Raw genomic sequence first — 12,359 nt, 5'->3', positions numbered from 1 at the left:
TAACTGCAGGGTTAGGCATGCCAGGGAGAGAGAACTAGATGAAAGATATTTAAATTATGAGATTCAGTGACTCAGGAGCCTGAGATGTGCCATTAATAAAAAATAGAGGAACAGTTTTAGAAGGAAGAAGAATTGAACCTTGAACACAGTCAGTTTGGGCTTCTGATAAAAAGTCAATGATAAAGACAGCCAGCAGGAAGTAAAACTGAAAAGATGTTTGTAGGTGAGAACTCTTCTTGAGTTTCCATCACCTTCCCCACCTTGCCTATTCCAAGCTTTTTCCTGATCCTTGAATATTCAATCCCTACTGGCCTCTCCCTGACAATCCTCTTACTGTATAGAAAAATCTACCTAAATAAGCTGCCTTAATTCTCCTCCTCCCTATCTCCAAACTTGTGCTTGAAACCAAATTTTTAATTTTATTCTTTCCTTTTGGTGTCAGAGGTATATTTCTCTCCCTTCTCAAGAAGCACCGTCCTCTTGCACTCTCAGTTATATCCTCCTCTGGCAATTTATCCAAACAGTTATTTCTCATCTTCTGCTGACAACAAGGCTTAGATGCTTCTTCATTCTTACAAAATGAAACTCAAACAAGCAACCATGATTCTTCCTTATACTCAACCACTCTCTCAAGTTACGAATTTGCATCTCTCCTTTTCATGATTACAAACCTTTTCAGAGTAACTTGGTATGAGTGCTGCATGCCTTTTCCAACCACTTACTCACTTGTCTCTGGACCCCTGAAGTCTTGTGCTGGCTTCTTCACCCTTTATACTTTGTTTCTCAGTCTTTCTCCCTCAGTCAGCACTGACAACCAGTCCTTGTTTCTTGGATCTTTCAATCTTGGATTTTCACACTGATCCCCCCAAAAGCTTCTTCTCTGACCCCACTCCCTTTCCTGACCTTGAGTGCCACCAAAGAGAATGGCTCCCCAAATCCCTTCTCTGGAACAAGCTCACTTCTACAGAGAATCCACTGATTCTCAAATATCTCTTCCCGAATGATCCCTATGCCTACACCCATCTTTCCAGTTTTACTCCCTGTTGGCCATCTTTAACAGAGACATCTGTCATAACCCTAAATGACTGTGTTCAAGCCTCAACTCTTCATCCTTCTAAAACTGTTCCTCTATTTGCATGCATGGCATATCTTAGGGTCCTTAGTCACCAAATTACATAACTTAGTTATTTTTGGATAGTTCTCTATCCCTGGAATACCAAATCCTGCAGATTAAAGATTTGAAATACGCATTCCCACCATTTAACTTCTAATCTGTATGCTTATCACCTGTTGTCCAGACTGTTCCACACCTTTCTAACTGTCCTTCCATCCATCACTCAGCCTTCTCTTAATGAAGTCCAACCAAAATAATTTTGAGAATAATTTTATAAATTACAGCTTTGAACATGGCTCTCCACTGCTCAAAACATGCCCTGGCATCTCCCTGCCAATTGAATAAAATAAAGACTTTTTATTCTGATATCCAAAGCTCTCTGTCATCTGTTTTAAGCTCCGTGAAGCTAGAACCAGTGCCAAACTGAGCTGATCGACATACCCTCTGAGCTCACCATTTCCCTGTAGCTGCATTTATTCATGTGGTTCCTGTTAGGAATGTCATACTTCAGCTCCAAATATCCACATTCAACCATCATTTGTTATAGCCTTTCCTGATCTTCAAACCAAAGCTGAGCTAGAAAAATCTCCATTAGTTTTTCTGTTACAATGATATCACAGTCTACCTGAAACGTGTGCTCGTGTCTTACGCTATCTGCTAGCTTGAACACTCACTGAGAGCGGAGATTGTAGACTTGTGTCTAGCTCAGTGCCTTTATACACACTGTGTAGAATGGTAGTCCCCCCAAAAAGCATGAGCAGAATTCCCTATGGGATTTGTTAATACACAGACTACTGGATCACCCTTCAAGATTTGAGTCAGTAGGTCAGGAGAGGGGCCTGAGAATTTGCATGTCTAACAAGTTCTCAGGTGATGTGGTACTGCTGGTCCAGGAACCAACCACACTTTTGGAATCACTGACACAGAGAGAGTGAAAGGTTTGAGGCTCGAGTCTATTTTCTCCCTCTTTAGTGCCATAAAACTTTGAATAAGTAGACAAAGTTTTGAAGGCTCAAGTTCCTCATGTGTAAAAGTGAAATCATTTTATTACTAGTTCTACAGACATCAAAGATGGCTGCTAAAGTCCATCACTAAAAAGATGTAGAAGGTCATAAAAATAAATGTCGAATGAATAAAATAGTTAGGCAATCCACCTCAGAAAGCTAAATCCACTTTGGTGATATTTTTCTCAGGGCCCCTTCTTTTTTCATGAATGCTTTTGAGTTTATTCGTCAGTGAAATAATAAGCTCCATGTTCTCCCACAGTTGCACATCTGTAAGCAGTACTGAATAAACCCAGTGCTACATTGAAGATTAGATGCAATGAATGTATTTTTTTAAATATATATTTTATTGATTTTTTACAGAGAGGAAGGGAGAGAGATAGAGAGTTGGAAACATTGATGAGAGAGTAGCATCGATCAGCTGCCTCCTGCATACCCCCACCGGGGATGTGCCCGCAACCAAGGTACATGCCCTTGACCGGAACCGAACCCAGGACCCTTTAGTACCCAGGCCGACACTCTATCCAGTGAGCCAAACCAGCTAGAGCTGCAGTGAATGTATTTTAAAAATTCTCCATTTGGATTTGATGGCAAGGTGCACATGGAAGCAATTTGGTCCATCACTTGAAAAATTCCCTTCACTAGAGATGGATGAGTGACTTGGTTCATCGCACAGTGTCCCTAAAAGTTAGGGCTGTTACTAGGGTGACACCAGTTTGCCTCATGAGAAAAACCCAAGGGAGTGCTAAAGAACTGAGTCGTTGAGGCCACTGATAGGTTAGTGCAATATAGCTTTTAAAATAATGCAAAAAACACGATCATGGGGATCAGCTTCATGATACTGGATTTGGCAAATATTTCTTGAGTATGACACCAAAACCACAGGCAACAACAACAACAAATAGATAAATTGGACTACATAAAAATGGAAAACCTCTGTGCATTCTAGTATCAAACCAGGGTGAAAAGGCGACCCACCAAATGGAAGAGAGTATTTGTAACTCATATATCTGATAAGGGGTTAATATCTAGAATATGTAAATAACTCTTACACTCAACAACAAAAAACAAACAACCCTGTTAAAAGAATGGGCAAAGGACTTGAGTAGATATTTCCCCCAAAATGATATACAAATGACCAGTAAGCACATGGAAAGATGCTCAGCCTGCTAATAATCAGAGAAATGCAAATCAAAACTACAATGAGATACCACTTCACCACCATTAGGAGGCTATTATACCAAGCTAACCAAACCAAACCAGGAAATAACAAGTGTTGCAAGGATGTGGAGAAATTAGAACCCTTGCACACTCCTGGTGGAAATGTAAAATGGTACAGCTGCCATGGAAAACAACAGGGCAGTTCCTCAAAAAATTAAACATGGAATTACCATATGACCTGGCAATCCAACTTCTAGATATCTACCCAAAGGACTGAAAGCAGGGACTGAAATAGATATTTGTATAACCACGTTCACAGAAGCATTTTTCACAATAGCCAGCAGCTGGAACAAATCCTAGAATCATCCAGAGGTGAATGGGTAAATAGTGTAGTATGTACATACAATGGGATATTATTCAGCCTAAAAAAGGAAGGAAATTCTGACACTTGCTACAACATGGATCAACCTTGAGGACATTATACGAAGTGAAATATGCCAGTCATAAAAAGACAAACGCTGTGTGATACCACTTATATAAGGTATCTAAAATAATCAAACTCACAGAAACAGAAAGTAGAATGGTGGTTGACAGGGACTGGGGGAAGGGGAACATGGGAAATAGATGTTTAATGGGTACAGAGTTTCAGTTTAGGAAGATAAAAAAAAGTTCTGGAGATTATTTGGACGATCATGTGAATATATATCTAAAAGTGATCAAGATGGTAAAGGTTGCGTTATGCATGCATTACCACAATTTTTAAGACAATTAAAAACTCCATGATAAATAAAATATCAAAAAGGCAGGATGGGGATAACTTTTTAAGAAATTCGGTTGTGTGGTTAAGAGATCAAATGAACATACACTTTTTCTTGCTGTTTTTCTGCAAATTGGTGAATGGGTCCCAGCGCCTTTGGAATGATTCCCCACTCTTTGCGCTTTAACTAAGAACCAACATGCTTGGCATTTGCAAGCAACTCTTCCATTTTTAAAACCTCCATTTCTTCTGCATGTGAGTACAGGGCGAGCTGCGAGCACCAAGGGCCATCTAATGATTCATCAATAATTATCAATCTTGTGAGGGACAAAAACGCCCACATATGTTGATCTATAATTTAAGTGCTCTGCTTATTATTCAAATACTAATCCTTACAATATTAAATGGTATGGTTTAGTCTCAGTGACCTTCAATCAGCTCATTTAAAAACATCAGTACACTGCTTCAACATGGCACTTAAGTGTCCTCACTTAAATTTACTGACGGAGAAACAGGACCGAGCACACTTAGGGGAAGTGGTTCTGCTAATCAGAGGACAGGAAAGAGCAGGGACTCCTCCTGGTTTTCAGAGCTGGGCTCTAGGGTCCCAGCCATGGTGTCTAGTAAAGATTACCCAAGGATTCAGAAATCGTTTATAGGTTTCCAATTCTCACTCGCACTCCCTGTTACGCAGTTCCACTGGCGGCAACTGAAACCACGGCGAAGCAAGTGAGATTACCACTTGGCATTTAGTTCACGCAGCTCAAAATAACTTTGAGCAATGAAGTCGGGTAAGCCCCAAGAGTCAGAGAGTGATGCGATGAATGTGCTCATACCTTCTTTTTGCAAAGCTCAAAGAACAGTTTTAATTATGTCTTATGTTATTTCTTTCCTTTGTTTAATAGCAGATTTTTTTTTTAAATTCCCTAATTGATTTAACTTTCTGTTTATGGTTAAACACAGATATTGACATATATAGGCAGGGCCTGTAGGAATACAAAATGGAAGCAATGCCCTGAATGCTGCTCCAGCAGGTAATTCAGCATTTTAGGATTAGCCAAGAGATTTATCAAGCAGCCTCCGAGGGAAGCAGAGTTCAAGTCTGGGCTCATCAATAATACATAAATAAACTGAACAATTAGGTACACCGTGGCTATCTTGTCAGGCGACTTATTAGCCGATAAATGATACACTCACTCGCTGCCTTGAGTACAGAAAGAGAAGATGTATGAAGACAGAAAAAGGGCTTAATGAAAAGGAGAGAAGCAGTGAGCACTGCCTAACCTGCCCACAGCCTGGGGCTTCCTTCCCATGTCATCCTGCTGGGAAGCAAGGCCTGGCATACACACCTTGAGCTGATCCCGCGGTCTCACAGTAACAGCCTGCTTGGGCCTCTACTGCAACTGTGATGCCTAAAGGAAGATGTGAAGGAGGGAGGGCAAAGCTGCCAAACTGGGAGGAAGACATTTCTTTCTTCATAGGCCCAGCAGACTTTTATATATATATATATATATGATAGAAATAATCAAATTGTTTCTCTAGCAGAGATCAACACACAAAGCCTTAGACAATAAACTCTTTTAGCTAAGCTTAGTACATGGTGCAATAAAGAGCCCTTCGCAGCATAAACCCACATCACCTGAGACCAAATGGGTACTGAGATGCAGGGGATCCATGAGATTAAGGGGAGCATCCTTTGTGCAATGATGTGCCCAATATTTGGTATACAGTTGAACCTGGAACAATGCACAGTTGGGGCACCAACCCCCACAGTCAAAAACCACGTGTGACTTCTGACGGTCCCCAAACTTTTCTGCAGTCACCCCTCAGTATCCTCGGGGAATTGGCTCCAGGATCTGCGTGGATACCCAAATCTGTGGATGCTAAAGTTCCTATGTAAGATGGTGTAGATGAATGCATACAGTTGGCCGTCCGTACCCACAGATTTCCAACCATGAATGGAAAATATTGCTTTAGATCCAGGGTTACTGAGTCTGAGGATGTAAAACCCAGGATGCAGCAGGCTGACTGAATAGGTATTGAAAAAAAATGTGCATATAAGAGGACCCACACAGTTCAAGGGTCAACTGGGTATATATATATTAGCAGCTTTACATATTTTGCTTCTAGTGTTTTGTTCCCATTAACTATGAGCTAAATGTCTGCCTGAGTAATTGTTTCTCCTTTGGTGTTAACAAAAGAACATATGTTATTTCACTTGCATCTCATTAAGCTCTTCAAATATTAGAGTTGTAGGAGTCTTGGTATTTCTACAGAAAAAAAGCAGGTGTACTCCCATTAGCTGCATTTGACAGTGTTGGTTATTAATATAAACTAGTTTCAAATGGAATGTTTTATGACCATTCAGTCTTTTTAACTCAGAAGGGTCTGTGATGGCTGGCAATTCCTAACCAAAGCCCCCACTCAGGACATCATCTCCATCGATTCCAGCCAAGAAGAGGGTTGGCCCACAGGAGCCCTATCCACACTGCATGATGCAGACCTGAGGCCAGACACAGGCCCATCCAATCAGATTCGCCCCAGACGAACAGTCCTCAGAGCTGAGTTAGCAATGGCACTGGTGGGGTGGCAAGGCCGGGGAGGGGGAAAGCGGGGGGATGTGGGGTACCAGTGCCCATGGTTCTAACTTAACCAGCCCTCACGCAATGCCTGTGTTCCACTGTCCCAGGCCCTTTCAGTTATTACCTCTTTTAATAATTATCTCCATTTTTCAGACAGGAAAACTGAGGCAGAGTAGGTAAGAACTGGCCCAAGATCATACAGGTAGCAAGCTGAAGAGCTGGGATATGGACTCAGATAGGGTTTGGCTCTAGAAACCATGCTTCTCACCATGCTGTGGTGGGCTCCAGTTTCTGTTGTCCTTACCAGACTTGACTTTTTAATTCCTGAATTCCATGCAGTGCTCCAGTATCCTATAAAAGTTTTGTTTTTGCTTAAACTAGCCAGAGTTGATTTCTATCACTTGTAATGAAAAGAAACTTAACAGAGGAGAAAGCACTCCTCTCCTTCCTCACTGCCATTTCCTCTATAAGCCCTGTTTGAATGACATCTCCATCAGTTTCCCATCAATGCCACAGCTGTGCAATGCAGAAGTAATGCCGGCCAGCAGAGGTGGGGTGGGGGCGGGACAGAGAGCCCTTCATAACGTCCCAGCACATGCAGGCTTGCGTGCACGTGCTGTCAACTGCGTCAACTGCTAAAGCTGTGACCTTTAGAGTTTCCTTGACAAAGCCTGTGATGGGGCTGAGTAAGGCTGGCCCCACTGCTGGGGTGTCTGGGGCATCCCCCCATCCTTAGCCCATCCCCTCTGAAGTGTGGACCGCTAGTAAGCTAAATGTATCCCTTGGCAATAACCTTTAGAGCAAAAGGTACATTTTCCTCTTAGGTCCTCAAGGATAATTCCTTTGTCCAGAGGTTTTTGTTTTGTGTTTTTGTTAATCCTCACCTGAGGATATTTTTTCATTTATTTTTAGGGGGAGTGGAAGAGAGAGGGAAAGACCGAGAGAAACATCGATTGGTTGCCTCCTGCATGAGCCCTGACCCAGGACCTGGACCAGGGAGGAGCCTGCAACCAAGGTACATACCCTTGACTGGAATCGAAGCCAGAACACTTTGACAACAGTGTTTTAAGTTCCTACAAACCAAGGTAAGGCATAATTGAGTAAACAATCATTTCTTTTTAAGTTTCTTCATAATGTTTAATTTTGTAGGTCTTATTTTATAGGCATTAAATTGGTAATTTTTACTAAACAAAATATGTTCTGTTGATTTCACTTCGTATAAATTGTATTCAGAAAACAGTAGTGTTCTTGCTGAGATTTATGTGTCTATCCTTATAGGCAGAAACAGCCCGAGAAAGCAAACAGAATCCAATGATACAAAGAAATAGTTCATTTGCTTCATCACACGAAGTATGGAAATATATCTGTGAATTGGGGATCAGTAAGGTCAGCACTCAGTTTCTAATTTTAATCTTATTTTTAAAAACTTATTTATCATAGTGGTATAGTTTACAGTATATGCCAAACATATTTGATCCATACCCTTTTTTCAGGTGATAACCTGTGAATATTCTGCAGAACCCACTTTGAGAAAGTACTGTCCTGAGCCTGTTAGGCAAAGTTGGTCATTGCCATTGGCATTGTCGGAACTGTGTGTATTTGGGCTTGGGAGGTAGTGCAGCAGAGTGGAGCCTGGTAGTACACTTCACTTTCAGAAGTTTGTTCTGACTTTCTCAGGCACATTTCAATATATGTGCCAAACAGTCATCACATCAGCTGTCATTTATTGGTATTTTCCTTCTTATGAGATATATGGTGGGATCGGCATATTTTTTGAAGACCTTTACATAAGGTACTATACATAAGGAAACTGTGCTGAATGCTTTTCATGATCAAAGAAGAAATTCAAGTGAACATTTGGACAAGTCATTTTTCATTTCCCAGATTTTTCACTTATAAAAAAAACTAGTGATTTTGACTAAAGACTGTTCTATATCTAAAGTACTTTCTGCTCAAGCATTTTATAAATCTCCATCCAGTTCTTGCCAAACTTGACTTTATAAGACTTCTAGGTTATACATTAAAAAGCAAAGATATCAAACTCAGTTTGAGGTAAGATTTCTGTCCCTAGCATTTGAGTGGTTTGTGTTAACTTGAATCATTGTTCAGCCTCTTTGTGTTTTTGATGACTTGTTTTTTAACTCCCTCCAAAAGAATGTGTCTTTGTCCTTTTTGTTTCCTTTTTAATATATCCCCTTTACAGGTAGAGTTGTCCATGGAGGACATTGAAACCATCTTGAATACACTCATATATGATGGGAAAGTGGAGATGACTATCATCGCTGCAAAGGAAGGCACAGTTGGCAGTGTAGACGGACACATGAAACTGTACAGAGCAGTCAATCCAATCATCCCACCTACGGGCTTGGTCCGGACCCCCTGTGGACTCTGCCCGGTGAGTTCAAGAGGCTTCACCTTACACTTGACTACCTCCAAGTGCAAATGCCACATAACGTACCAGCAAGCACACCCCAGTTCTCTGACTCTCAGGGTTGACCAAGAATTACTCAAACCTCCATGTAATCTTGATATTTAATGAACAAATCATTGCCTTAAATAAGTGATCTGTGTTTTCTGCTCTTAGCCCTAAAATAGACAGTTTTTTGGGGTTTTTTTTTAAATATTTTATTGATTTTTTACAGAGAGGAAGTGAGAGAGATAGAAAGCTAGAAACATCGATGAGAGAGAAACATCGATCAGCCGCCTCCTGCACATCTCCCACTGGGGACGTGCCCGCAACCCAGGTACCTGCCCCTGACCGGAATTGAACCTGGGACCTTTCAGTCCGCAGGCCGACGCTCTATCCACTGAGCCAAACCAGTTTCGGCTGTTTTGTTTTTAATGTAACTTTATCGTGCACTTACAGAATTGACCATTTTTCTAAGTGCTTTACCTGCATTACTTCTGTTAAGCCCCACGAGAATCAAATGAGATTTGACTGATGAGGAAAACGGAGGCAGAAAGGATGTGCAGTTAGGATCACACTCAGGCAGCTGGTCCCAGAGCCGACATGGTCACACTGTTGACTGTGTGAGAAGGCGCAACCCCAATGGCCCATACCACGGTGGGTAAAGACAGCTAGGGAAACATGCTGACAAACATAAATTGTGATGCTGATGAAACCGGTTGATAATCATGCCATCCAAATTATCCCATTTAATGAAGCTGAAGAGAATTGCTCGTTTAGGATACAATTAACAAGAAAATTAAGCATTGGCCTTCAAGCTAGGAAAGAGAGGGAATCACGTGCTTCTTCCAGCATCAGAGGAAGTCTGACTTTCCAAGTGACAGTACTAAGTCAGGAAAACCCACACTGTCTATGCAAACCCAAATGTATAGTAGATTAATCAGAAGGAAAAACGACAAGACCTGCTGGGGGTTGTTACTGGGGATATCATACCCTGATCGCTTCTCGGGACCTCATCAATTCTGTCCTCAGCATCTTGGGGGCACCCTCAATGTCTAGTTAAAAAGTGTCTTTTCTCCAACTGGCTTTTATTCTCCACAGTAATAATCGAAAACACAAGTGCGATTTGTGACTTAAATTGTTCCAGAGAAACATGCTAGACAATACTCAGACTTGCTCCGAATTTCCTTGTTTGGGGAGAGAGTTTTATCTCCAGCAAGGAATTCATCCTCAAAAACCTCCGCGAACACACTGATGTTACAAACACACACTAGTAGAGAAAGTGCATCTTGGGGTCGTGAGGAGGGTTAATGCTCTTTCTGACTGCAATCAATGGGAGCAGCACGCTGTACAGAATCTCTCCTCGCTGTCAAAGCCGCCCCGGCATATCGACGCCTGGATCTCGGCGCTGGCTGGGCTGCTGGCAGGATGGAGACGCTGCAGTCCTCGTTACACTAGTTGTACCTGGCAGGCCGTGCTGTGTCTGTGCAAAGATAAAATGAGAAGTCCCTGGGCAACCGCAGGCTATCTGTCCGTGCTACACGTGCTGCTGCCTGTAGCTGTAGTTACGTAAAAACAGTTGTTTTCTGAAATGGAATGAAAGCCGGGCGAAGGGTGGCAGGCAGAGGCTGCCCCTGAGAAAGGAGCTCAAACACAGGGGCCCAAGACTACAAGAATTCCGATGGGTGAGTTGCTTAGTGGTGGACTGACAGCCAGGAGGCAGCCACATCATATTTTTCTTTATGTTTTGGTCATTGTACCTGAATGTTTGCTACAGGTAGAAATACATCAGTGATTTCAAAAATGGAAATACCATAATATTGTACAGATTTTTTCACTCTTATCTTGGCACAGAATGTCTGTTTCAGCGGTATACAAACTATTCATATCCAGGTAGTTCAGAATGGATTTTTGCTTTTAAAAATCACATCAGTTTTTGCTTTGGGAGGCAAACTCCTTGCTTCGCCTGCATTATACTCTGTCATCTTCTGAATTTATTGTAAGAATTGTTAGCATCAGCCTTCTATAGAGGATAGTGGTCACTTCCTCTCATGAAATAAAACAAGCACATCCCAATCAATCACCTTATTGAAGCTACAAGAGACTCTTGACTAAGCAAAACTTCATTTTTAGAATTAAGCATTACACAACTTTTTTTCTTTTTTAAAAGTATGGTTTTCATACATCATATTAGTTTCAGGTGTACACGCAGTGACTCAACATGTATATTCCTTAAGAAATGGTTATCATGATAAGTGAAGTAACCATCTGTCATCATACATGGTTATTATGACATTACTGACTATATTGCCTACACTATCCTAAGAGTATTTTATTACTCAATTATTGATTTCAAAGAGGGAGAGGGAGAGAGAGATAGATAAATCAATGATGAGAGAGAATAATTGATTGGCTGCCTCCTACATGCCCCTTACTGGGGTGTGAGCCTGCAACCTGGGCATGTGCCCTGACAAGGAATCAAACCATGACCTCCTGGTTTATAGATCAAAGTTCAACCACTAAGCCACACTGGCCGGGCTATTACTCAACTTTTTAAAGTCAACTAAATAGAATTCTCATCACTGTTAAATTAGTTCAGTGTTTTTGTTTGTTTGTTGTTGTTTTTACCTCATTTCTCTTCTTTATCTACAAATTTAAATTTGAAGATGAAGGTGATAAAAATATAAAGAAATTACCTTTCTTGATCTCTGACTGTATTCATTTTATTTAAATTTGTTGTTGAATATGGAATATATGTTCATTATGTAAGACCCCAACAATGGAAGTTAGAATGGGCTCTCCCCACAAACCCAAGTTCAAAGAGCGTGGGAACAGGGAGAGTAGGAGCCCTGACAAGGGGTCATTGTCAGGAAAGGCTCAGGGGTCACTGGGCTCAGGGAGAGCCCGGCACCCTGTTCTGTAGGCGGGTGGAGACCTGGGGGTGCAACCAACACAGACAGCAGGGACTCAGCTGGCAGTCTGGAACCTAAACCAGGAAGAATCACCAATTTTGTTTCAGGGGTTGACAGAAAAGCGAAGGACTTTCTAGCAAGGAGCACTGCAAAATTTCTGTACATGAGAGGTCGAAGGTCATTGTCTTGAAGCTACACTTTCCTAGCAAATATACTGTTTTAACCGAGGATAGATTTCATTCAGGGAGATGGAAGTGTGTGGCCAAGGGATACTTATGGCTACAGCCTCTTCAAGGGGCCCACTGACTTTGGTGGGTATTAATGAAGTTCCATCAGGAATGGTGGAAGGAGGAACCTGTCCTGTAAGCACAGGATGTTCCAACGCCCAGGCTAGGAATTTTGGGCCAGATGGGAAATGTCTT

The 12,359-nt window shown here is 41.6% G+C and overlaps 1 protein-coding gene across 1 annotated transcript; it reads left to right on the top strand.

Moving 5' to 3' along the window:
* Window positions 1-7,679: 7,679 nt before the first annotated feature.
* On the top strand, window positions 7,680-9,216 carry LOC107183990 (DNA-directed RNA polymerase III subunit RPC6-like). The gene is made up of 3 exons (XM_015567424.1): window positions 7,680-7,703; window positions 7,897-8,004; window positions 8,822-9,216. Exons 2-3 carry the CDS (start codon window positions 7,930-7,932, stop codon window positions 9,152-9,154), a joined length of 408 nt encoding a protein of 135 aa, XP_015422910.1. The 5' UTR covers window positions 7,680-7,703; window positions 7,897-7,929; the 3' UTR covers window positions 9,155-9,216.
* The last annotated feature ends 3,143 nt before the right edge of the window (window positions 9,217-12,359 follow it).

The sequence above is a fragment of the Myotis davidii genome, unplaced genomic scaffold (assembly GCF_000327345.1).
Source record: "Myotis davidii unplaced genomic scaffold, ASM32734v1 scaffold1, whole genome shotgun sequence".
NCBI classification, from domain to species: domain Eukaryota; kingdom Metazoa; phylum Chordata; class Mammalia; order Chiroptera; family Vespertilionidae; genus Myotis; species Myotis davidii.
This window is presented reverse-complemented; position numbering and strand designations above follow the sequence as displayed.

Excerpts from the sequence above, each read along its gene's own strand:
- LOC107183990 (XM_015567424.1), top strand. The coding sequence starts at position 7,930 with ATGATACAAAGAAATAGTTCATTTGCTTCATCACACGAAGTATGGAAA. Across the intron at positions 8,005-8,821 it reads GTGAATTGGGGATCAGTAAG|GTAGAGTTGTCCATGGAGGA; the intron begins GTCAGCACTCAG and ends TCCCCTTTACAG.